The sequence below is a fragment of the Carcharodon carcharias genome, chromosome 1 (assembly GCF_017639515.1).
Source record: "Carcharodon carcharias isolate sCarCar2 chromosome 1, sCarCar2.pri, whole genome shotgun sequence".
In the NCBI taxonomy this organism is placed as follows: domain Eukaryota; kingdom Metazoa; phylum Chordata; class Chondrichthyes; order Lamniformes; family Lamnidae; genus Carcharodon; species Carcharodon carcharias.
Window position 1 is genome coordinate 178824278 of NC_054467.1, and position 26559 is coordinate 178850836.

General features: G+C 43.5%; 1 protein-coding gene across 1 annotated transcript in view; it reads left to right on the plus strand.

The window, feature by feature from the left end:
- Window positions 1-26559, plus strand: part of dhx29 (DEAH (Asp-Glu-Ala-His) box polypeptide 29) — a 157267-nt gene that overhangs the window by 57716 nt on the left and 72992 nt on the right. Inside the window, exons 10-11 of the mRNA XM_041199536.1 lie at window positions 18836-18959; window positions 24367-24951. Of these exons, the coding sequence (XP_041055470.1) occupies window positions 18836-18959; window positions 24367-24951 (709 nt within the window). The remainder of the gene's footprint in view (window positions 1-18835; window positions 18960-24366; window positions 24952-26559) is intronic.

A 26559-nucleotide genomic window follows, 5' to 3' on the forward strand; every position in this document is an offset into this window, starting at 1 on the left:
TTGTAGCCACAGTATTTGTATGGCTAGTCCAGTTCAGTTTCTGGCCAATAGTAACCTCCAGGATGTTGTTAGTGGCAGATTCAGTGATGGTAATGCCATTGAATGTCGAGGGGTGATGGTTGGATCTCTCTTGTTGGAGATGGTCATTGCCTGGCACTTGTGTGGTGCGAATGTTACTTGCCACTTGTCAGCCCAAGCCTGGGTATTGTCCAGGTCTTGCTACATTTGGATTTGGACTGCTTCAGTACCCGAGGAGTCTCAAATGGTGCTGAACATTGTGCAATCATCAACAAACATCCCCACTTCTAACCTTGTAATGGAAGGAAGGTCATCGATAAAGCAGCTGAAGAGAGTTGGGCAGAGGACACTACCCTGAGGAACCCCTGCAATGATGTCCTGGAGCTGAGATCACTGACGTCCAACAACCACAACCATCTTCCTTTGTGCTAGGTATGACACGAACTAGTGTAGAGTTTTTCCCGATTCCCATTGACTCCAGTTTTGCAAGAGCTCCTTAATGCCATAATGTCAAACAGCGTACTGCCTGTGAGGTGAAAGATGTAATGTTAAAACTGTCTAAAAGCTAGAGGCTTGGGTCTGTGACATGGCCCATTAATGGTTAATTGTAACTTAACAAACAGTTTCTGTGCCTTTGGCTAGTATTCTATTATTCTGCCTTTAGGAGAGAGACAAGATGGTGATTAGCGTCTCTTCTGATATAACAAGTTTCAATCTCTCTCTTTTTTGATAGTTTAGGTTGGAGATCCAGTTCCTCTATAATTCCTCTGCTGTCATTGATTACAAAGGGCCTGTACAATGAGGTGCGAGATTCCACAGGCTGAGAATAATTCTTTTGCTCTTGTAACTCATGTGACTTGTCGCAGTCATCTTTTATGGTTCAGCAGAAAGTCCACTTTTTTTAAAGTGGCAAAAGGCTGAAGTTCTGGATTTCTATTCATGTCACAGGGATCCAAGAAAAGGAAGTCATGTTTGACAAACCTGTTGGAGTTTTTTGAGAGTGTTATTTTTATTATAGATAGAGGAGAACCAGTGGATGTAGTATACTTGGATTTTCAGAAGGTTTTTAGTAAGGTCCTACACAGGAGGTTAGTAAATAAAATTAGAGCACATGGGATTGGGTGTAATATACTGCTACGGATTGAGAATTGGTTAATAGAAAACAGTGCAGAAGAAAAGGGTAATTCTCAGGCTGGCAGGTTGTTACTAGTGGGGAACCACAAGGATCAGTGCTGGGGTCATAGCTGTTCACAATCTATATAAATGATTTGGATGTGGGGATCAAATGTCATATTTACAGATCTGCTGATGACACAAAACTAGGTAGGGACGTGGGCTGAGAAGGACGCAAGGAGGCTTCAAGTGGATTTGGACAGGTTAAGTGAGTGGACAAGAACATGGCAGATGGAATGTAATGTGAGTAAGTGTGAAGTTATCCACTGTGGTCTAGAAAAACGGAAAGGCAGAATATTTCTTAAATGGTGAGAGGTTGGGAAGTGTTGATGTCCAGAGGGACCTGGGTGTCCTTGTTCATGAGTCACGAAAAGTTAGCATTCAGGTCTAAAAATAATTGGGAAGGCAAATGGTATGTTGGCCTTCATCACAAGGGGCTTTGAGTACAGGAGCAAAGATGTCTTACTGCAATTGTATGGAGCCTTTGTGAGAAAACGCCTGGAGTATTATGGTTTTGGTTTCCTTATCTAAGGAAGGATATACCTGCCATAGAAGGACAGCAACAGAGATTCGCCTGACTGTTTCCCCTGACTGGTGAGTCTAGAACCAGGGGACACAGTCTCAGAATAAGGGGCCGGCCGTTTAAGACTGAGATGAGGAGGAACTTCTTCACTCAGAGGGTGGTGAATCTTGGAAATTCTCTGCCCGAGAGAGCTGTGGAAGCTCAATCATTGATCATTGATCATGTTCAAGACAGAAATTGATAAATTTTTGGACATGAATGACATCAAGGGCTAAGAGGATAGTGGGGGAAAAATGGCATTGAGGTAGGTGATCAGTCATGATCTGTTTGAATGGTGGAGCAGGCTTGATGAGCCAAATAGCCTACTCCCATTTCCTATGTTTCTATGACTGCAATAATATACTGGAAAATAATAATGAACTGGCAGAATAGGCATATGATTGGCAAATGAAAATATATAGCTAAGTGTGAGATGGCATATTTTGGTAAAAAGAATGAAGAGCCCACAATTAAATGGGGTAGGGGAAAAGAGGATACAGATACAGAGGTCAATAAGGCTCTTGAATGATAAACACAGCAATGAGGTTTGTTTCTAGTCAGCCAGAATGTTGAAGCAGAGGAATAATATTAAACTTGTCTAGAACTCTGGATAGATTAGATTTGGAACATTGAACGGTTGTTCTCACCTCCGGATTGTGAAAAGGTTGGACTGAAACTGGGGAAGCTATGGAAAACATTTTTCAGAACAATACCAAAGATTCAGCCTATTGGGAAAGATTGAAAGGCTTGGACCTCTTTTTTTCTAGAAAACAGTAAACTGGCAGGATGACCTGTTGGAGCTCTTGAAGATTATGAAAGAATTTGAAAGGGTAAATGTAGAGAAGATGTTTTCACTTGCAGAGGAGACCAGAATTAGGGGCCATAAATATAAGTTCATAAACTAATATTTTCAGAGGGAATTCAGAAGAAAATTATTTTCCAGAGAGTGGTTACATTGTGGAACTCTGTGCTGCAGGGAATAATAGAGGCAAATTGATTGATGCATTCGAGGGAAAATTAGATGAGCACATTGTGGATTAGGAATAGACAAAGAGGGGTGGGAAGAGACTCGAGTGGTGCATAAGTGCTGTATGAATCTGATTGGCCAAGTGGTTTCTTTCTATACTGTCAGTACTTAATGTTCAAGGATCTCAGGAAGGGAAGGGTAGATGATAGAGAGAAGTGAAATATTGGATGGCAGTTGAAGTACATGCCTAGGTCAGGGTGGGGTTTTTTGGCAACAGAAGGGCACTAGGTGAGCAGGAAAGCATTTAACCATGTTGACATAAGACATAGTTGAATGCTGTAGAGTAGCAAATGTAATCCCCTTATTTGTCTCCACAAGTGGAAATTCTAGAATGAATTTTCAAGGACCTGTTGGTGGAATATTTAGGGAGATATAGATTAAGTGATAAAATGGGATCTTAGAGCAATTTAATATAATTATTTGTTAAAATATGGATGCAGTTAAGGCCGACACGTAAAATGATTTGCGGTAACGTCGGGCGGAACTCCTGATGTCACCGCGCCCCATTTAAATTTTCAGGAAGGCGGGGGCGCAGCGAAATCAGCTGCATTCCTGCTGACCTGTCAATGGCCAATTAAGTCAATTAAGTAATTAAAGGACTTGCCTGTCCAACCCTAAGGCTGGCAGGCAGGCCAGGAGCCCCGGTGCGAATTAGAAAAAACGTGAAACATCATCCATGGGCGGGATGAGGTTTCATGTAGGTTTTAAAAAGATTGAATAAAGTTTTTGTAAAAATTATGGACATGGCCCAACTCATGTCAATGTCATATGACATGTTAGGAAAATTTTATTTTTCTATTTTTAGGTTTTTAACATTTAGAGCCGATCTCCCTGAGGCTGCACTTAGCCTCAGGGAGATGAGTGCGCTCTTTCGATTTTGGGACGCCTCCCCTGCCTGCACAGGGTGTGCATAGCGCTTCTGTGCAGACGTCATGCTGGCCGGGCCTTAAATGGCCCGCCCATGTGGGGGGCGCTGATCGGAAGCATGCCTGCGCATGCCCGCCCTTCAACTTCACCCCCAACAGGGGGAAAATTCAGCCCACGAACATATAAATTAGGAGCAAAAGTAGACCACTCCTCCCCTTGAGCCTGCTCCACCACTCATGGCTGATCTGATTGTAACCTCAACTCCACATTCCTGCCTATCCCTGGTAACCTTTCATCCCCTTACTTATCAAGAATCTATCGACCTCTGCCATAAAAATATTCAAAGACTCTGCTTCTACCACCTTTTGAGGAAGAGAGTTCCAAAGACCCACGACCCTCAGAGAAAAAAATTCTCTTCATCTGTCTTAAATGAGTGATCCATTATTTTTAAACAGTGACCCCTTATTCTTGATTCTCCCAAAGGTAGAAACATCCTCTCCACATCCACCCTGTCAAGACTTCTTGGGATCTAATATGTTTCAATCATGCCGCGTCTTCCTGTTTTAAACTCCAGCGGGGACAAGCCTAGTCTGTCCATCCTTTACTCATAAGACAACCTGCCAATTCCTGGTATTAGTCCAGTAAATTTTTTCTGACCTTCTAATGCATTTACATCCTTCCTTAAATAAGGTCAATGTCGTACACAGTATCTAGATGTGGTCTCACTAGCGCTCTGTATAAATGAAGCATAATCTCCCTACTTATGTCTTTGATTCCCCTCGCAATAAGTGATGACATTGTATCAGCTTTCCCAGTTACTTGCAGTACCTGCATACTAGCCTTTTGTGATTCATGTATCAGGACGCCCAGATTCCTCTGCATCTCAGAGCTCTGCAATCTCACCATTTAGATTATATGCTTTTGTAATCTGCCTGCCAAAATGGACAATTTCACATTTTCATTTGCCAGATCTTTGACCACTCATTTAACCTATCTTTGTCCCTTTGTAGCCTCCTTATGTTCTCTTCTCAATTTAATTTCCTATTCATCATTGTATCATAAAATTTAGCAATCATACCTTCATCAAAGTCAGCTACATAAATTTTAAGAAGTTGAGGCCTCTGCACTGGTCCCTGTGGTTCTGCACTGATCTCTGGGGTTCTGCACTTGAGACACCTTGCCAGCCAGAAAATGATCAATTTATGCCTACAGTTTCCTGTTAGCTAGCCAATCTTTTATCATTGCCAATATGTTACTCCTTACACCATGAGCTTTTATTTTTTGCAATAACCTTTGATGCTTTCTGGAAATCTAAATACATCCACCCTTTATCTGTAACACACATTACTTCTTCAAAGAACTGCAATAAATTGCTTAGGATGATTCCCCTTTAACAAAACCCATGTTGAATCTGTCTGATTGGCTTGAATTTTTCTAAGTGCCCTGCTATAACGTCTTTAATTACTTCTAACATTTTACCTATGACAGATGTTAAGATAACTGGCCTATAATTTGCTGCTATCTGTCTCCCTCCCCATTTTCAATAAAGAAGTTGCATTCGCTATTTTATGTGGTCTATCATTGAAAAATAATTAAGAAAATTAGTATCCTTGCTGTTGGGGCAAGTTGTCTTCATTTCCTTGAACGATCAAGACGGCAAAATAGCAAGGGTGGTTAATGCCAAAGATGTGGACAAACTGCAGGGAGAGTTTAGGAATGGACCAACAAGTGACACATGCTGCTTAATGTAAATAAGTATAAAATCATGCACTGAGGAAAACAAAATAAACAGAAGGATTATAGGTTTAACGTAAAAAATGCTTGGTGTGATTCCATTGCTTGGAGTCATTACTAGCCTAGCAGAAGTTGGTTGTTGTTGTTGGAGGTCAATCATCTCAGTCCCAGAGCATTACTGCAGGAGTTCCTCAAGGTGGCATCCTAAGCTCAGCTGCTTTGTCAGTGTCCTTCCTTCCATCGTAAGGAAAGCTTTGGGGATGTTTGCTGATGACTGCACAATCATCATTCATGACTGTTCAGATACTGAAGCAGTCCAAGTACAAATGATAATAGCCAGGCTTGGGCTGACAAGTGGCAAGTCATATTCGTGCCACACAAGTTACAAGCAATGACTATTGCTAACAAGAGGATCTAACTATCGCTTGACATTTCAATGGCATTACCATCACTGAATACCCACAATCAACATCCTGGGGGTTACCATTGAGCAAAACTGAATTGGACTATATAAATACTGTGGCTACAAAAGTAGGTCAGAGGTTAGGAATCATGCCACAAGTAACTCACTTCCTGACTCTGCAAACCCTAATCACCATCTACAAGGTACAAGTCAAATATGTAATGGAATACCCTCCACTTGCCTGGATGAGTGCAACTCCAACAGCATTCAAGAAGCTTGGCACCAGCCACAAAAAGCATCCCACTTGATTGGCACTCCATCCACAAGCACTCACTCCCTACAACACTGATGCCCAGTGGCACCAGTGCGTTTCAACTACAAGATACACTTCATGAACTCGCCAAGGCTCCTTTGACAGCACTTTCCAAACCCATGACCGTTAATACCTAGAAGGACAAGGGCAGCAGATACATGGGAGCACCACCACCTGGAAGTTCCCCTCCAAGCCACTAAACATCCTGACTTGGAAGTATATCGCTGTTCCTTCACTGTCGCTGGCTCAAAGCCCTGGGGCTTCCTAACAGCACTGTGGGTGTAACTACACCACATGGACTGCAGCGGTTCTAGAAGGCATCTTGCCACCACCTTCTCCAGGGCAATTAGGAATGGGCAATAAATGCTGACCTAGCCAGTGACACCCACATCGCATGAATGAATAAAAAAAGAAATACTGATGTGTATCAAGAAAGAAATCTGATACACATGGTAGATAAATCACTTGAAATTAATTAAATTTGTGACTCTTATCAAAAAAACATGGGTTATTGGGTTGTATAAAAAGAGGAATGGTGATTAACAGGTCACTATTTATAATCTTGGTCCAGCCCTATCTAGATGATTGTGTGCAACTGCTACAAATTTGTTGTTACAAAAAAAACTTGCTATTATAAATATCTTCTTGATTCAGTGGTGTCAGTTGTTTGTTTAAGCATTTTTTAAAAATACAGTTGACTCAGTGGCCCGTATTTGCGTGAATGCGAGGATAATTCAGGAATGTATCAATGGCGTCTCCTTGTGACCTGGAGCAAATGCTTTCCTCTTTGCATTCTTTTTAAGTGTTTCTAGTGGCTTCATCTGAAATTTAATCTACACCTTTTTGTACTGCTGTCCCATGAATGATAAATGCTGCAGTGTTATGTTTAGCTGAGGAGTCATATTATTAGTGTTCTGTTTAGACATACTTGATTGACCAGGATTAGATAGTCTGTTCATCGATCTGGGGAGAAGGGTAATGGGAAATGAAAGGGTGTTGGGGACTGAACTGGGGGGATTTGATACCAAGAGCAAGAAATGAAATATGTCAGATTGCTGCTGTGGGAGAGTCAGTGACATGTCGTGACAGGTGCTCTAGAGAGTAACTTGAGGTGTATTAGAGGGAGGCGGTGATTTTGACTCAGGTGGAAACCCTACAGTTGGTTGGATTGGAGGGAGGGCATATTGTTTAAAGAAAAATGCGTTGGGCTGGATTCAATGGACAAATGCAAAATCAGTTGTGAAAAGAACTGGATGTGTGGGATTTTTGAATCCAGGGTAGTGGCTAATGTATGCCTGTGGCTTGAGAAAAAAACCTTAAATTACATAGGCACAAGAGAGAGCTATACAAAGCAAGAACATTTTAGAATAGAGAATCGGCGATCAGAAATAATCTCCAGTGGCCAATGCTACCTCATCTACGTGGAATTGGTGACTCAAGCCCAGAGCTTGAGTCCAGGTTGGAAAAGGAAGGTTGAAAATAGAGGTCAGAGGATTCTGGTCAGGAAGGAAGTCAGTAGCTGTGGTAGGTTGACAGCCAGAGTGAAATGCAGCAAAGAAATCTTTTTTTAAAAAAAAAAGTACAGTCAGTGGAGATGAGATAGGCAGAGAGATCTGCAGACAGTTTGGATAAAAATGTAGCTTATAAGAATGAGAGGCAATCTCATTGAAGCAAACAAAATTCTTAGAGGATCACGGAGTAGATGCAGGAAGGATGTTCCCCCCTGGCTGGGGGTGGCTGGAGCCAGGGGGCACAGCATCAGAATAAGACATAGGCCTATAGGACTATAGGACCCCAGAGGGCTGTGGAGGCTTAGTCATTGAGTGTAGTCAAAACAGAGTTTGGTATATTCTTAGATATTAAAAACATCAAGGGATATGGTGATAGTGCAGGCAAATGGCACCTGGGATCAGGCTTAAGGGAATAAATGGCGGCCTACCCCTATTTCCTATCTTCCTAAGACAAGGTCATTGACTGGATTCAATGGAAGTGATGGGTGTCTAGCACCCTGGCTGGAGGGTTGGCAGGAGCCCCATAGCCACTCTTTAGGGAAGATCCACAGAATTAAGTGCCACTTAGGCACTTGATAGGCCAATGGCGGACCTCCCCCGACCACCCTACTCCCCCAACCCCCACCCCGAAACACCAGGTTCAAGGACCTTGTGGGTGGAAGCCCTGCCCACTGAGGTGCTGGCCAGTCAGAGGCTGGTATCTCTTCTGCACACAGTAGTGCCACCTTTGAAGTGATGGCTGCTGCTGGTATGACAAACCTGAAGCTTTGGATTGAGGAGGAACCCAGGCGCAGGAGAGTGATGGTGAGAGTGGGGTGTCGCAGAGTGAGGGTTGTGGGAGACAGCTGAGGGGGAAGTTGGAGGAGGAGTGGCTCTCAGCAGGATCCCCTTCCTGATGCCAGGTCCTGAAAACAGACAGAAGTGCCTTTGAACAAGCACCCCACCCGTAACCCACAAGTAGTCACACCAGGGTTTGCTCATCGCACGCCCCCCCACATGGCGAGCCCCCTGTCTGCTGCTGGGTTAATACCATTAACTGGCTATATAAGGGCCTCAATTGGCGGCAGAGCGGTAAGGCCATCCACAGGCCTTTACATCACAGACTTAGTCAGAATGGAGGAACCCATCTGCCCTACTACACGTAGCCTCTTCCACCACCTCACTACGAGGGAGGGCATTAAATTCCACCCCTTGTCTTTTGTGTAGACAAAGTTACAGTGAGATTTGAAAACATTAGCTTACAATTATGAAGGGCTTTGACAGAATAAATTGGAAGAAAATGTTTCGACTTGTAGAAGGGTCAATAACCAGAGAACACAGATTCCAGATGATTAGCAAAAAACCTGGAGGGAGGTGAGAGTTTTTCACTCGGCGAGTTGCTGTGATTTGTAAGGGCGGTGGAAGTAGACTTAGTGGTAACTTTCAAAATGGAATTGGATAAATACTTGAAAAGGATATGTTTTCTGGTCAATGGGGCAAAAGGAAGGAGGTGTGGGATTAATTTTGAAAGCTCTTTCAAAGTGTTGCAATGTTGGGCCAAAACACCCACCTGCACTGTATCATTGTATAATAATTTTTTCTCTTCTCCTCCTCCTCCTCTTTGGGAAGTGTTGATTTTGTATTGCAGATGCTGTTCACCCTCAGTCAAATGGCCAACATTTGTTAGACCAAGATGATTGCCCTTGAAGGCAGTGCAGATGGGTCTGATCATGCTCTCCACACATGCGCACACGCGTCAGTTCCCCAGTCAGGGGCTGCTTACTCTTTAGCTGCCCAGCCATACAGGCACTTGCATCTGTAATCATTGCCGGAGACCAGCTCGCACTTCCTTCCATTTAGATGGTGGGGGGGTTTTCAGGAATGCATTGTTCAGAAATGTCTCACAGGAGGCAGTGACAAAGCTACTCCAGTAACAGATTTACATGTGGCACTGTGTAAACATCGGGCTCTGGAGCAGGAGTCTAAATACTATCAGCGGTCACCAACATAGAGGTGCACAATTGTGAAGGAAGCAAGATTGCCATCAGAGCCAAACATGTCAAGCAGATGTCACTGTGATGGAGAGTGTGGATACCACAGGGGACAGAGCACCGTGAATACCAGAGGGTATCAGCCATGGCTCAGGAGTAAAACTTTGTGTTCCGCCAGGGTCAGTCAGCTCCAGACCTCATTACAGTCTTAGTCCAAACAAGGACAAAAGAATGAGTGAGGTGAGAGTGACTCAATTATGTCATAATTATTGACATAATTTGACCAAGTGTGGCATCCAGGAGCCTAACAAAACTGAAATTAATGGGAATCGGGGAAGACTCTGCACCGGTTGGAGTCATGCCTGGCACAAGGGAAGATGGTTGTGGTTGTCTGAGGTTGATCATTTCAGTCCTGAAACATTGTTTCATGATCCTCAGGGCAGTGTCCTAGACCCAACCATATTCAGCTGCTTCATCAATGACCTTTCCTCTGTTATAAGGTCAGAAGTGGAAATGTGATTGCTTGGTGTTCAGCATCGTTTGCAACACCTCAGATACTGAAGCAGTCCATGTCCAAATGCAGCAAGCCCTGGACAACATTCACGCTTGGGCTGACAAATGGCAAGTAATATTCGTGCCACACAAGTGCTGGGCAATAATAATCTCCAACAAGAGAGAATCTAATCATCTCCTCTTAACATTCAATGGCATTACCATTGCTGACCCATTATCAACATCCTGGGGGTTACTATTGCCAGAAACTTAACTGGGGCAGCTAAATAAATACTGCAGAGCTGGGCATTCTGCAGTGAGTATCTCACCTCCTGACTCTACAAGGCACGTCAGGAGTGTGATGGAATACTCTCTATTTGCCTGGATGAGCGCAGCTCCAACAACATTCAAGAAACTCAACATTGTTCAGGGCAAAGCTTGATTGACATCCCATCCCAACATCTTCAATATTCACTCTCCACCACAGTGGCAGTAGTGTGTACCATCTACAAGATGCATTGCAGCAACTCACCAAGGCCCCTTCGACAGCACCTTCCAAACTCACTACAAAGGACAAAGGTAGCAGATGCATTGGAACACCGCCGCATGCAAGTTCTCCTCCAAGCCACACACCATTTTTACTTGGAATTATATCACCATTCTTTCAATGTTGCTGGATCAAAATCCTGGAACTTCCTTCCTCACAACACTGAGTGCACCTATACCAGATGGGCTGCAGCAAGAAGGCAACCCGCCATCTTTTCGAGGGCAATTAGGGATGTGCAACAAATACTGGCCTTGCCAGAGGCACCCACTTCCCATGAAAGAACAAAAGGGAATGTCTCTAATAGGGTGTAAGGTAGGAGAGATTAAATAACAAAGGGTTAATGATGCAGAGGGAAAAGGGGATGGTAATTGTACATGTTAAGAACATAAGAAGTAGGAGCAGGAGTAGGCTATTCAGCCCTTCGAGCCTGTTCTGCCATTTAATGAGATCATGGCTGATCTTCTCTATATCCCTTGATGTTCTTAATATGTAAAAATCTACCCATCTCCATCTTGAACATCCTCAACGACGGATCCTCCATAGTCTTCTGGGACAGAGAATGCCAAAGATTCACCACCTGCTGAGTGAAGAAATTCATGTGCATTTCAGTCTTAAGTGGCTTGTCCCTTATTTTGAGACTGCGTCAGAGGAAGCATTCTTCCTGCATCTACCCTGTTGAGCCCCATAAGAATATTGTATGTTTAAATGATATCACCTCGTTCTTTTAATCTTCAGAGAATAAAGGCGCAGTCTATTTAATCCTTGTAAAACAATCCCTCCATCCCAGGAATTAATCTGGCAGAGAAACAAAAGGTGGGGCTAGAGGAGGCATTAACATCAGTCGTCATTAACAGCTATTGTCTGAAAAATGGAAGCAGTGGTTATAATTTGAAACACTAACTCTTGCCCATGCAGGCTGGCTATCGATAGCGCTTGCGCACATGCACACTTGTCAGCGCGTGCACAGGATCCAATGGTGTCATTTGCAGGAGAAACAAATCCACCCTTGAATGGTGATGGCTTCTTTTTGGCAGTCTTCAAAATTAATAATTATTTCATTGCCTATGTAGCCCCAAAATGATTTATACTGCAAAAAAAATGCAACCAGTTGGACCATCCCGCTGAACTAATTAAATGGCTTGTCTGAAATTTCAAGCAATTGATCACTTCCTCAGCCTCCCTGTCTGTTTCTCCTGCTTTCTCTCTCTTTCTCACCCACCCACCATTTCTCCTCATTGCACTTTTTGCTTAGTTTCTAAAAAAGACAACAACGTGATGTGTCATTTTAATTGGGATTTATGGGTGAAGATGAGTTGGCGGAGTGGGTCCCATTTGCTACTTGCTCTTTTCAGCCCTCTGAGGTATCAGGTGAGTTGTGCATGGAGGGTGTTGTTAAGTGTTAACTTGATGCTGCCAGCACTGTAGTATTTCCAGTTCCAGGGCCAGTGATGTGCCCTGCTACATGTTGCCCCTATAAAGATGGTGGCTGCACATGTGTGGCATTGGCAGCAAATGCAGCCAGTTTGAATTTGTTGAACTCCATGTCAAGTCATGAAGGCTGTAAAGAAGTCAAAGTGGGATTGGGGTAGAGAAATAAAATGACAGGTGACCAGAACCTTGGAATCACGCTTGCAGGCTGAACATTCATGTTCTGCAAATTGATCACTCATCTGTATTAGATCTCCCCAATATAGCAGAGATCATATCATGAGCACCAAATACAGCATACTTTTTTTATTTCATGACCCGTGAGTGTTGCTGGCAAGGCCAGCTTTTGTTGCCCATTCCTAATTGTCCTTGAAGGTGACAGTGAGGTACTGAAGTCCATCTGGTGACAGTAAACTCTCATTTGTCATTTATTCTCTCCCGCCTTACACGTTATCATGGACCTTCCCTGTTGTTTTTTCCTCCCCTCTCACTTTCCCTGCCTCTGTACTTGTACTTATTCTTTCATGGGATGTGGGCAACTCTGGCAAGGCCAGCACTTGTTACTGATTCCTAATTGCTATTGAAAAGGCGATGCTGAGAGGCCACCTTGAACTGCTGGAGTCCATTTGGCGTAGGTACAGGCACAGTGCTGTTAGGAAAAGGGAGCTCCAGGAATTTTTTTCTGTGACAGTGAAGGAACAGTGATATAATGGAGCGGACCTTGCAGGTGGTGGTGTTCTAATGCGGCTGCAGTCTTTGTTCAAGGCAGTAGAGGTTGTGGGTTTGAAAGGAGCCTTGGTGAGTTGAGCAGTGCATCTTGTATATGGTAAAAACTGCTGCCACTGTGCACCATTGTTGGAGTGAATGAATGAATGTTTAAGGTGGTGGATGGGGTGCTGCCCAAATAAACTGCTTTGTCTTGGATGGTGTCAAGTAGAGTGTTGCTGGAGCTGCACTCATCCTGGCAAGTGGAGAATATTCCATCACACTTCTGATTTGTGCTTTGTAGATGGTGCACAGGCTTTGGAAAGTCAAGGTGAATTATTCACTGCAGAATTCCCAGTCTGACCTCCTCTTGTACCCGTAGTATTTATATGGCTCATATTTCATCTGGAAGGGATGTTCGAGATCCTGGGTGGAGTTAGAGCAGGTGCTTTATATCCTGCCCCAGCTTGGTTTGACCTTATATTTCTTGCCATACAATTATTGAGGGTCCATTTCGGAGTGGTTTACACGTACCTTCTCTAATCTGGATCCGAGTGCTTGCTGCTGCCGGTCAGTCCCTCCACAATAGCGGTCTAATTGCCAACTTTGGCTAACATTTATGATCTATCTGTTATGTGACCCTCTGCTTGTTATTTCCACTTATTTTCTCTTTTCCACTGGAACATTTGGCCTTCTACACTGATCCAACCAAATTTAGTGTAAACTTTAGGAACGGCTTTTTTTCTCCTTGGCACTTTGCAGCACTCTAAAGCAGCACCAAACCTTAATTTCTCTCCATGGGCCTTTTCTCTTATTTCTCTGCTTGTTTCTTCTATCTGCCTTTCAGTTTGGAGCTCTTTTACCTGTTTTGTCCTTCTTTTGCCTCTTTAATGTTGGACATTTAATCTTTCCAGCACATTTCATATCCTAGGGCCAGGATTTTACATTTGGCGTGCGGGGGAAGGCCCGACACACATGCGCGTAAACTGACGCACGGTGACATCAGCGTGTGTCCCAACATCACCATGCACCATCGTGATATTTCGGAAGGTGGGCGCGCTATGAGTATGGAGGCATTAATTAACGGGCCAGTTATGGCCCTTGAGGCAGCAATTGATTTCTGTTTTGTGCAGCCTGTGCGTTTTTGCGCCTGTGCAACTCCCTGAATTGGGCAGGTAGGCCACATTTTCAAAAACCTCATCCACAGGCAGGAAAAGAGGGGTGAGCAGGCTCGCTAATGCGACTTGTTAAAACTTTAGATTATTACTTACTGCTGCTTGCTTGTGTGAACTGGACAACTTCATTTCGCTTCAGAGCTGCTTTGATAGAAATAACAGGCTTCAGTTCAGGGCTCCGGAGGAGTCACAACACTTGGGGCTTTCCAAGTATCAGACAGCCTTCCCTTATCCTCGGAATGGGGATTGTGGTCTCCGCTGGTGGCACCTCCTCCTGAGGAGGAGGAGAGGGCCAGAAGGGGGAGGAGGCCAGGTGTCCCTCTTCAGCCTCCAAGGGACCCACCTGTGGGAGAACAGGTGCAGGTACAAGGGGCACAGGGCCAGCAGGTAACCCAAGGTGTAAAGGGACACAGAAGACGCCACTATCCTGCTACCAGGGTTTACAGGCTGTGTTGCAGCTACCTCAGTATGTCTGAGGTGCAATGCCGAAGGAAGCTCTGCCTCTCAAGGGAAACGGTGACCTCCATCTGTCAGATGATTGGCCCTGACATCAACTCCAACTGTGTGGGTGGACACCCCATGCCAGTGGCGCTGAAGGTCACGGTGGCCCTCAACATCTATGCCTCCGGCTCTTTCCGGGGTCAATGGGTGATCTTTGTGGAGTCTTCCAGTCAGCTGTCCACAGTTGTCAAGTTGGTGACATTCGCTCTGTTCAGGCGTTCATTGACTTTCATTCACTACTGCATGGATGAGGCCAGCCAGGCAGAGTGAGCCAGAGACTTTGCTGCAATTGCTGGGTTCCCTTGCATCCAGGGTGCAATAGACTGCACACATATGGCTATCGAGGCGCCAACAAGTGAGCTGGGACCCTTCGTCAACAGGAAGGAATTCTGCTCCATGAATGTGCAGATAGTGTGTGATCATAGGATGCAGATTCTGCAAGTCTGTGCAAGGTACGCAGGCAGCTTACATCCTCAGACACTTCCAGGTGCTGAGGCTCTTCAGTACTCCAGCCTGGCTGGATGGATGGCTACTGGGCAACAAGAGCTATCGTTTCAAACAGTGGCCTATGACACCTCTCCGCCATCCAAGGACAGAGGCTGAGCAGTGGTATAATAGGAGCCATGCCTCCACAAAGGCAGTGGTAGAGAGAACCATCGGTCTTCTCAAGATGCGCTTCTGATGCCTGGACTGTTCGGGGGCGCACTGTGATACTGCCCCCCACCCCCTCCAGATTATGTGTCACTGATAGTGGTTGCGTGCTGTGCTCTCCACAATCTGGTCCTGGAAAGGGGGGAAGGCAGTGGAGGAAGATGATGTTGACGCAGCTGCTCTGGCAGTAGACAATGAGTCCAGTCTGAGGACGAGCACGCTCAGGAGAATGCTGAGGGGATTAACATTGACCTGGGTACCTCCAGGGAGGCAGGCACACCTGGCAGGCTTTGATCCAAGGCTCATTCAGCTAGCCTACCAAAGATGAACCACTACCACATGCCAGGCTCCATACTTGATACCTGACAGGAACATTTGCTTGGTCAACAACTTGCACTTTGTGACATTTCAATAAAACTCAATGACAAGCAAGTCACTTATAACATCATGGGCTCTCCTTCACTTGCAGAACTAATGAAGCACCAGAGGCTTGCTGAGAACAAACACACTGCTTTGGAGCCTGGCATTTATAAATTAAATGTAAAGGTGTTCAACATCACAGCAACTTAAAAAGAACTTATAAGTGGGGCAAAGAAAGAACACCAGTGATAAGCCCATGTTGTGCCTAAAGTGATTTATATTTGTGTTTGCAGGTGCGACATCTAGGTGCTTTTCCCCCGCCGTTGCACTCTGCTGACCTGTTGGCCTTGATGACCTTGGTGGGAGCTTTCTGGACCGTGTAGCCTGTATTGGCCCTGCCTGGGTGGCAGTGGCCAGGCACGGCTGGCATCTCCCCAATCGCCGTAGCCTCACTGGATGCCACAGTCACTGGCAGAGGGGCAGGGGAACTGCTGCCCTCATCCAGAGCACCCTAAGAGGAGCCCGCAGAGACGCCAAGCAGCTCATGCGCCAACGTCAGGTTGTTTTGGACCTCCCTCCTCACCATTGATGGATGGTTACCCAGCTGGGATACTGGGTGCCCAATCTACCTCCCACACTGACAATGACCACCAGCAGTCATTGTCGGTGTGAGGGCTTGCTGGTCCGAGCGCATCCCCAGGAAGCCCTGATTGAGCTCCTAGAGGAGCCTCTCCATAAGAGTCGCCTCTCTATCCATGGAGGAGACAGTGCATTCGACCATGAGGGTCATTGCATTGCTCATGCTCCACACGGACTCCTCCATCACAAAGACCATGGCACGCATTCCCTCATGTATCTTCATCAGATCCTCCGCACACCCTGCTGGACTTCCACTATCTGCTGCCTCAGAGATGACTCCAGAGGCACGTCATCAGGAGCATGTTCCTGGTCCCCAGCAGTCCTCTGACTGCCAGTGCCCTGGGCACTCTCTGCCTCCACCTGCACCTCAAGTGAGTGTGAGTTGCCTTCACTGCTGTGCACAGAGATACTAGCCGATGATCTTAATTCCACCGAGGTGCTAGTATCTGCGCTGGTGCCTGCCTGGCTGAGAGGGTGTGATGCTGGTGCATTCAGATCATCCGTGCCCTCGGGTGAGCGGTGGTCTCTCAGGCTTCTGAGGTTGAGGATGTTCTGGTGAGCGTGAAAGGAAGAATAAGGACATGTTTGGTTGAAGTGGTTACACTGTTGATGTGCATGCCTGCCACCCAGAGAAAGGTGCCCTCGTCTTTCCATTATCAATGGGGATTCCATGTTGGAGGCTAAAATCAATATGCAGACAACAGTGGAATGGTTGCAATGACAGACATTCTGACAACAGTGCACTACACTGTTACCTCCCTGTGACACCCCAACCTTACCGCTGTTGGTTGACCTAGGCGTGTGATGCCTCTCTAATTCCAGTGCCTCATGCTTGTATGTGGTCAGGATTAGAAGGTGGGGCGGCCCTCCGCCACTCTGCAGCCTCTCTGCATTATTGTGGGCTGCCTATTCTTGAAAGGAGAGAGGAGCATTGATTAGCCCACTCTGCACCTGCATTGCCATTAAACATAAAAACATAGAAAATAGGAGCAGGAGTAGGCCATTTGACCCTTTGAGCCTGCTCTGCCATTCATCATGATCATGGCTGACCATCCATCTCAACAGCCTGCTGCCACTTTCTCCCCATATCCTTTGATCCCTTTTGCCCCAAGACCTATATCTAACTCCTTCTTGAAAACATACAATGTTTTGGCCTCCGCTACTTTCTGTGGTAACGAATTCCACAGGCTCACCACTCTCTGGGTGAAGAAATTTCTCCTCATCTCAGTCCTAAATGCTCTACCCCATATCCTCAGACTGTGACCCCTGGTTCTGGACTCACCCCACCATCGGGAACATCCTTCCTGCATCTACCCTGTCTAGTCCTGTTAGAATTTTATAGGTTTCTATGAGATCCCCCGTCATTCTTCTGAACTCCAGCTAATATAATACTAATAACTCAATCTTTCCTCATATATCAGTCCTGCCATCCCAGGAATCAGTCGGGTAAACCTTCGCTGCACTCCCTCTATAGCAAATACATCCTTCCTCAGATAAGGAGACCAAAACTGCACGCAATATTCCAGGTGTGGTCTCACCAAGGCCCTGTACAATTGCAGCAAGACATCCCTGTTTCTGTACTCTAATCCTCTGGCTATGAAGGCCAACATACCATTTACCTTCTTTACCTGCATGCTTACCTTCAGCGACTGGTGTACAAGGATACCCAGGTCTCGTTGCACATTCCCCTGTCTCAATTTATAGACATTCAGATAATAATCTGCCCTCCTGTTTTTGCTACCAAAATGGATAACCTCACATTTATCTACATTATACTGCATCTGCCATGCATTTGCCCACTCACTCAGCTTGTTCAATCACACTGAAGCATCACTGCATCCTCCTCACAGCTCACCCTCCCTACCAGCTTTGTGTCATCTGCAAATTTGGAGATATTACATTTAATTCCCTTATCTAAATCATTAATATATATTGTGAATAACTGGGTTCCCAGCACTGATCCCTGTGGTACCCCACTAGTCACTGCCTGCCATTTGGAAAAAGACCCGTTTATTCCTACTCTTTGTTTCCTGTCTGCCAACCAGTTTTCTATCTGTCTCAATACACTACCCCCAATCCCATGTGCTTTAATTTTACACGCCAATCCCTTATGTGGGACTTTGCTGAATGCCTCCTGAAAGTCCAAATGAACCACATCCACTGGCTCCCCCTCATCAACTCTACCAGTTACATCCTCGAAAAATTCCATTAGATTTATCAAGCATGATTTCCCTTTCATAAATCCGTGCTGACTCTGTCCAATTCTGCCACTGTTTTCTACGTGCTCAGCTATTAAATCTTTTATAATGGACTTGTGCAGGTATTTCTCTGCTCCCCTTTTGATATTGTTCAGTATGGTATTGGTTCAAATGAAGCATTTCTATCCAACATATTGACCATTTTTATGTTATCAGATGCTGATGTGATTTTTGCTTTGTAATTTTATTAATCATTGTAACTTTTTGTTTAGTGGGGAAAGCTGCAATATTTCCTAACAGAATTTCCTTGCCTTTACATATGATGCCTTAACATTATTTATTCAATAATATTTATATGGGGAGCTTTAATTGGTATTTAGAGTAAAAAATCAAGGTTGGTATGTCTATTGGCTAAGTTATGATGTGCCCTTTCCCAAGAATAGTCAAAGGGAAGGAATTTCAATTGGTGTGAGTGCTGAGCTAGCAGTCAAAATGCTGATATTTTCTACCACTATACGTTGGCATAAACCTGCCACTAAATATTGTCTTTGTTTTATTCAGTGTAAAAATAAATAGGCAGAAAGATGGAATACTGGAAGTATGTCCCACAATTCTCACGGAAGATTCCATGCAGGCCCAACATCTTGCATCTACATTGGCCCTGTGGCATTTAGTCAGAGGACAGGTAAGGTGAAACATTAAACATCCATTAATTATGCATTTGCCAGTTAATGCATTGAGAAGTCTGCATATTTTTTCTTCCATGCCTGGAGGAATGGAAAAATCTCCTCAAAATATTATCTTCTGATGATATATGGTTCCACAGGTGCTGGGCACTCTTCAGTACTTCACCTTAGTGCCCACTCACCTAGATTTCCGCGAGGAGCATTGGTAGTCTGAGCACTTCTGGGCAAGGAAGTAAGAGACAACCAGAGACAGAGTTCATCCTCCCAATTGCTGTGTGGCGAATAAGTTTTAAAAATGTACTTACATGTGTGGATGTTAAGTGAAGTTAGAACCTGACTTAGCTGTGCTGCCCACTGTCATTCCTAAATGACTAAGTAGCCTAACAGGCATGATCTAGATGAGTGGGCACTAATGTGAAGTACTGAAGAGTGCCCAGTACCTTGTGGGACAAAACATCACCAGAAGATAATATTTTAAGGAAAGGAGAAAGAGTAAGAAGAAGAAAAAATTGTAATCAAAAATACAGTTGAAGTGCACAAAATCATGATTGGACTGTATAATGTTCTTTCCTGTTCAAGTATTTTTTTAAAAAGAAGGTTCTTAAATTCTATTGCTTCGTTTCCTTATATTTTTTGAGGAAAAATAATTGAAATTGTATTGCCTCATGTGAACAAACATTAATTTGAGGAAATACCAATCCTGACAGTATTGAACTAACTTTGGAATGCTTCAGCAAACATTTTGCTTTGACCATGTTTTTTGCGCTTCCTTAATTGCTTGCAAGCAATGGCACTTAATAAATGTTAGAAAAATCAATGGAAATTGTAAACCTTTGATTTCCTTTTTGAGATAATTTCAGCTTGCTGGCCTTGTTTCATTTGTTTAAGTGAGAAAACAAAACATTTAATCCTGTTAAAATAATAGTAATTATAATTGCCTTCCTGCTCCCCTCCCCCCCACCCAAACCCTTTATTGGAGTGCTGTGTAATGTCATGAAAATTGCAGTGTATCCCTGGAGGGAGCATTGAGAGATCTCCCTGAAGGAGGGCACCTTGTACTGCTTGGATTTGAGAATACATGCTGGCCAGTGTTCAGACACGTTTACAAATTACTCAAAGGGTGCTTTGGAACCTACATAAATTTAAGTCAGCTCTTAGAATGCAAATTAAGATATACTGTGTTAGTGGGGAAACCCTACCAATGTTCTTGATATATTTGAAACTTAGCGGCAGGGCAGAACTCTGTCTATGTACGTAAGCACTTAGGTACAGAGCAGTCCAGATCACAGCCCGGCTGCATAAACAAAGTACTGTTGGCAATGAATGGACAGTATCATTTTACTTGTATGCTTGGGTTTCCCTTTCCACCCAACCCTTTTTGCTCTTTTCAAAATGCATATAGAGGTGTGATATTGGTCTTAATTGTATCACTCATGGTGCAGTCATTTAATACATAAATTTGCTGTGCCAAAAAGCTGTTTTTAAAAAGAAAAATAACATGCAATTGTGTGGCAAGAATTGTCACTTTTTTTTGATAACGTAGTTAGGGTTTAATAACCACTATTGCCTCAATTCATATGATAATTTGTCATGTGTGACAAAAGGGTGTTTGAAGGGTGTATTGAGGCCAAAGTTGAAAAATACTGCTCCTGGGATATGGGTGTCTCCAAGCAGCATTTATTGCCCATGACTAATTGTTCTTTTTTTTAAAATGGGTTTCTGGCCACCTTGAACTTCTGCTGTCTTTCATGTATTTAAAATGATGTCATCCGTAGAATTCTAGAATTTTGACTGACTAACCACGATGGAATGATGCTGTATCTCCAAGTCAAGATTGGTATGTGACTTGGAGGATAGCACGCAGGTGGAATTCAATTGACGTTGAACTGTAGAAGCCTACCGCATAGTAGGAGGCCATTTGTCCCAATGTTTCTGTCCTGGTTCTGTGTAACAACTATCCATTTAGTTTGACTCCTTGCTCTTTCCTTGGAGCCTTGCAATTTTTTTCCCTTTTCAAGTACTTATACAATCCCCTTTTGAAAGTTATTAAATCTGCTCCCACCTTTTTCCAAAGAAGAGTCATATTGGACTCGAAGCATTAACACATTTTTTCTATCCACAGATGCTGCCAGTTTCTAGCACTTGCTGTTTTTATATCAGCATCCACAGTATTTTGCTTTTATTCTACCTTCTTCTTCTTAGACAGTCCCTTGGGATCGAGGATAACTTGTTTCCAATCTGGTTTGGTGCGTTCTGAGATGGCTGATAAGCCCAATGTGTGATCTGCAGACTCTGCCACTTATTAGGCAGGTGAGAGGTTTGGAGGTTTCTGTGCTCTCTCCAAAGCCTCAACTTCACCCCTGTTTGCTGTAGTCTGTGTTTGGTGCCTTCCCGAATGAACATTCTCCATTTTGGTTGGATTGGTCGCAAGCCAGGGACTCCCATGAGTCGGCGCGAATGTTTGAATTGTTTGGGGATACTTTGAGGATATCCCTAAAGGATTTCCACTGTCATCCTGGGAGTCTCCTGCCGTAACCAACTCCGAGTAGAACAGTTGCTTCGGGAGTCTGGTATGAGTCATACAAACGACAGGTCCCATCCAGCAGAGTTGGTTTTCAGTGATAAGTGCCTCGATGCTGGATATGTTGGCTCGAGAGAGGACACTGCTGTTGGATCGCCATTCTTGCCACTGAGTTTATAAGATTGTGTGAAGGTGGTAGTTTGGTGGTACTTTCATGCTTTGAGGTGCCTGTTGTAGGTTGTCCAAGTCTATGAAGCATATAGGAGAGCAAGAATCATTGCTGCCCAGTAAACCATGACCTTAGTCTCTGGTTTGAGATCCTAGCTCTCAAATAGTCTTCTTCCTCAGTTGGCCAAAGACTAAGCTGGCACGTTGCTGAATTTCATTACATTTGTCAGACTTCATCAAGAGGGGGATCACGAGATATAGAAAATGATCCACGTTTTCCAGGTTCTTGTTGTTGATAATCGATGCGGGAAGGTGATGTGGTGTGGGAGCAGGTTAGAAGAGGACCCTTAGTTTTCTGTGGATTTAGTGAAAGGCCAATTTTTCTCTATATGCTACAAAGTAAGAGTTGACAATGACCTTGAGCTCAGTTTCTGAGTGAGCACACACAAAAGTGTCATCTGCAAACTGAAGCTCAATAACTGAAGTTGTAGTCATTTTGGCTTTTGATTGAAGGTGACATTAGTTTCCCATCAGTTCTGTAGATTTTAAAAAAAAATTCTTTCATGGAATGTGAGTGTCGCTGGCTAGGTCATCGTCTGTTGCCATTTCCTATTTGCCCTTGAGAAGGTGGTAGTGAGCCACCTTCTTGAACTGCTGCAGTCCGTCTGGTGTAGGTATACTGCTGTTAGAAAGGCATGGATTAAATCTGTTTCCATCATCCTTTCAGGAAGTATGTTTTAGATCATGTCATTCACTCCGCAAATAAAATACCCCTCATTTCTCCTTGTTCCTTTGCCAGTTATTTTAAATCCGTGTCCTCTGCTTACTGACCCACTACCAATAGATAGTTTCTCCTTGTCTGCTCTTACAAGTTTGAATGCCTCTGTTCAATTTCCCCTTAATTTTCTCTGTTTGAAGGAGTACAAACCCAACTTGACTAGTTTCTCCACATAACAGTACTGCTTTGCCCTGGAACATGTCTTCTTTTTTTAGTATTATTGCTGCTTCATTCATCTAGGTGAGTGGTGAATACTTGTTCATAATTCTGAAATGAAGCTTGTTGATGTCTGAGACATATTGCATATCTCTTGTAATTATAATGCTGATAAGGCTGGTCCAGTCAAGCTCTGGCCAATGGTGACTCCCAGAAAATTGATCATGGGGAGCTCATTGATTTGTGGTTCCTGTGCACGTCAGCAGGAAGCATTTGGGTCTTATTGGAATGGTCATTGCCAAATATTACTTGTTCATGTTATTCCATGCTGTATGTTGTTCAGGCCCTTGTGTCAGCTGGCATGGGCTGCTTCAGTTTTGGAAGTGTCATATACGAAGCACTGCAGAATTGATTTAAAAAAAAATTCATTCATGAGATGTGCGTGTCGCTGGCTAGGCCAGCATTTATTGCCTGTCCCTAATTGCCCTTGAGAAGGTGTTGGTGAGCTGGCTCCTTGAACCACTGCAGTCTTTGTGATGTAGGTACTCCCACAGTGCTGTTAGGGAGGGAGTTCCAGGATTTTGACCCAGTGACGGTGAAGCAGCAGTGATATATTTCCAAGTCAGGATGGTGAGTGGCTTGAAGGGGAACTTCCAGGTGGTGGTGTTCCCTTGTGTCTGCTGCCCTTGCCCTAGATGGTAGTAGTCATGGGTTTGGAAGGTGCTGTCTAAGGAGCCTTGGTGAATTACTGCAGTGCATCTTGCAGATGGTATACACTGTTGCCACTGGTGGAGGGATTGAATGTTTGTGGATGGGGTGCTAATCAAGCAGGCTGCTTTGTCTTGGATGGTGTCCAGTTTCTTGAGTGTTGTTGGAGCTGCACTTATCCAGTCAAGCGGAGAGTATTCCATCACACTCCTGACTTGTGCCTTGTAGGTGGTAGACAGGCTTTGGGGTGAGTTACTGCAGGATTCTGAGCCTCTGACCTGCTCTTGCAACCACAGTATTTATACAGCTAATCCAGTTCAGTTTGTGGTCAATGTACCTCCCAGATGTTGATAATAGGGGATTCAGCAGTGGTAATGCCATTGAATGTCAAAGGTCAGTGATTAGATTCTCTCTTGTTGGAAATGGTGATTGCCTGGCAGTTGTGTGGCTTGAATGTTACTTGTCAGCCAAAACCTGGATATTGTCCAGCCATGCTGCATTTGGATTTGGACATGGACTACTTCTAATGGACACGTTCAAATGCCAAATGATCATGTACAACCAGGCTCATTGAGCACCTGCCAGTTTGAGATGTTCAGGCCATTTGTCTTAAATTTTGTTTTGTTGAGGTATTGTCTGTCTTCTTACTATAACTTTTCTCACAACACTGGGCTTCTGCTCGAGTAAGATGGTAATTTTCTCTGACTATTCATGTTGTTTTGTAACCAGCCACCATTGAAAAGCACAAAATCAGTGTGAGGTTACTTTCCCTCTGATTTTGTGGAAGTACCTGTCCTCTCCTTCACACTGGTGTTCAAATATATTTTTGAGCTTTTTGCCCCTGTATTCACAACTGTGTGGTCAGTTGTCATACCTATTTCATCATATTTTGTCTGATTAAGGGAACAGCAGAATAGCAAACATGTCAGAAGCTATGAATTGTGAAGTTTTAAAATGAACACTTTTTTTGTCCTTGGTGTTTGAATGGGATAAATATATTCTTAACCATGCAGAATGACTACTTCAAACTTCTATGCATCAGATTTTAGCCTTTTTTCTTTTTCAAAAATTTTAGGCAATACATCAGTTGCTCCCACCTACATATAGGGAAGTGTGGATTGATTGGAGTGAAGCTGAGAAGAAGAAAACTGAAAAAAGGCAGATAGAAAGGAATAAACCACGAGAACAATTCATCACCAGACTGTTAAACACACTAAAACAAAAACCATCCACTTGTATTTCATCAACAGCAGATGATCCAGAAGACTCCTGGGAGAATTTAATAACTGAGGATGACTTCAGAAACCTATCTATTGATAAGGAGAGGGCAGATAATTTGGACTCAGCAAAGATTATTTTAAAAAACTTGCAGAGTTCTGTCAAATTTCATAAGCTTTTGAAAGACAGGCAACTGTTACCTGTCTTTCAACACAGAATGCAAATACTTGAAACTCTGAGAAGACATCGAGTCGTGGTTGTAGCAGGTGAAACAGGCAGCGGGAAGAGTACTCAAATTCCTCAATTCCTTTTGGAAGATTTACTATCGAGTGAGACTACAAAATGCAATATTATTTGTACCCAACCTCGAAGGATTTCAGCAGCGAGCCTGGCAACAAGGGTTTGTGAAGAACTCGGTTGTGAAGAAGGTCCTGGAGGAAAAGTAAGATATAATCTATTTCAGAAGCGAAGTGGGTCATTTTGAACAAAATGGTCCTAACCCCTACATTTGAGAGCTGTATTTTTTTCGTTTTAATTGAGAAACCAAGGTTAAGGTCCTTGGTGTCTGCATTAACGAGACAGAAAATGGTAAAGATGATGAGACAAATTCAAGTAATGATTTAAGTGCTGACATATTTGGGCTTAAGATGATAGGAGGAAAGAAGGCTAATGTAGGTTAGGAGTTTCACAATTGCTGCTGGTAAAGCATGAGTGAGTACAGAAGACTGCCATGGGTTTTGACTTCAATGCAGGAATGTGTAAGGGAGTATTTGGAGTTCAGAAGGAACAAGAGTGAAGGCTCAAAAGAATTGTTGGTTGGGTTCCTAATTGGAAGCAACCCAATTCACCAGTGATTAAGTTTTGAACAAGACTTAAACCCACAAGGTAAGACTAGATTTTTTCGATAGCAAACTCAAAAGAAATTTACTTAGAGGAATATAAATTGATACAGGATTATAATATACAATTAAATAAGTCCAAATATTTAAAAAATCGTTCATCTATACAAATAAACCTTCTCCAGTTTAATACACAAATTTGTACCTGTAATTAAAATCCTCCACTTTCTTCTTTCTACACCAGTTTATTTGCTTATAAATGAGTCTAAAGTGTTATCCATTCAAAAGACTTTAACTACACTTTTCAGTTGGTATTGGTATGAAATCCAGCTGACTTTCAATTGGCTTACACACTTTATTTTCTCATTATGGCTTTGTCTACTGAATTATGGGCTGATTGTTAAAATCCTACTAAATGTTTTACCATCTTTCATAAGTAGTTTCCTGGGCTCAACAAAACCTGAAAAGAAATAGCAAATGAAGTCAGCAATCTGAAACAAAGGAATAGAAGAGTAAACACACAAAATTTGACAGGCCAGCTTCCAGAGGACATTTTTGGTCATTACTTCTTCTAAAGAGCGTGATATCTCATATTGCCAAGAAGAATGATATGCCATGTACCTCCAGTTCCAAAGATGCTTTCGTAAATTGCTTCATGTTGGGCTCCTTTTTATAAATTGTCAGTGGGTTTCAAAGGTAAAACATGGATGTGGATTTGTAACTGACTGAAGGGAAAGGAGGAGTAATGCAGGGACCGTGAACAAAATAGAAGAGGCTGGGTTTTCAGTAGTTGTTCCTAGAGTTAAATGTTTGAGACCTCGCTTTATAATCTCCTTGGTTTTTAAATTCATAGATGGCACCAAGTTAGGAATTGTAGCTCCAGAGGATGTGTTTGAAGTACTGAAAAGAGAGCTCATATGGACTACTTTGAATTTACTGATTGAAGCCAATTAAGTCACAAATTTTAATGTATTAAATCTCCCTTTTGTCACAGTCAGAATTTTATCAGATGACCTCCTTCTTCTTGTTTTATGTTGCCATACTGATCGGGTTCTATATTTGAGTTTGTTTTTAAAAAAAAATCTTCTTGCCACTTTGTAGATGGTGTAATCACAGAAAATAATCCAGCCGTCCCTTTGAATTATTATTTTTTCAGACTTCCGTCTTGTGACAAAGGCACAAAATCTGCTTTCCAAGAAGGTCGCAGTGCT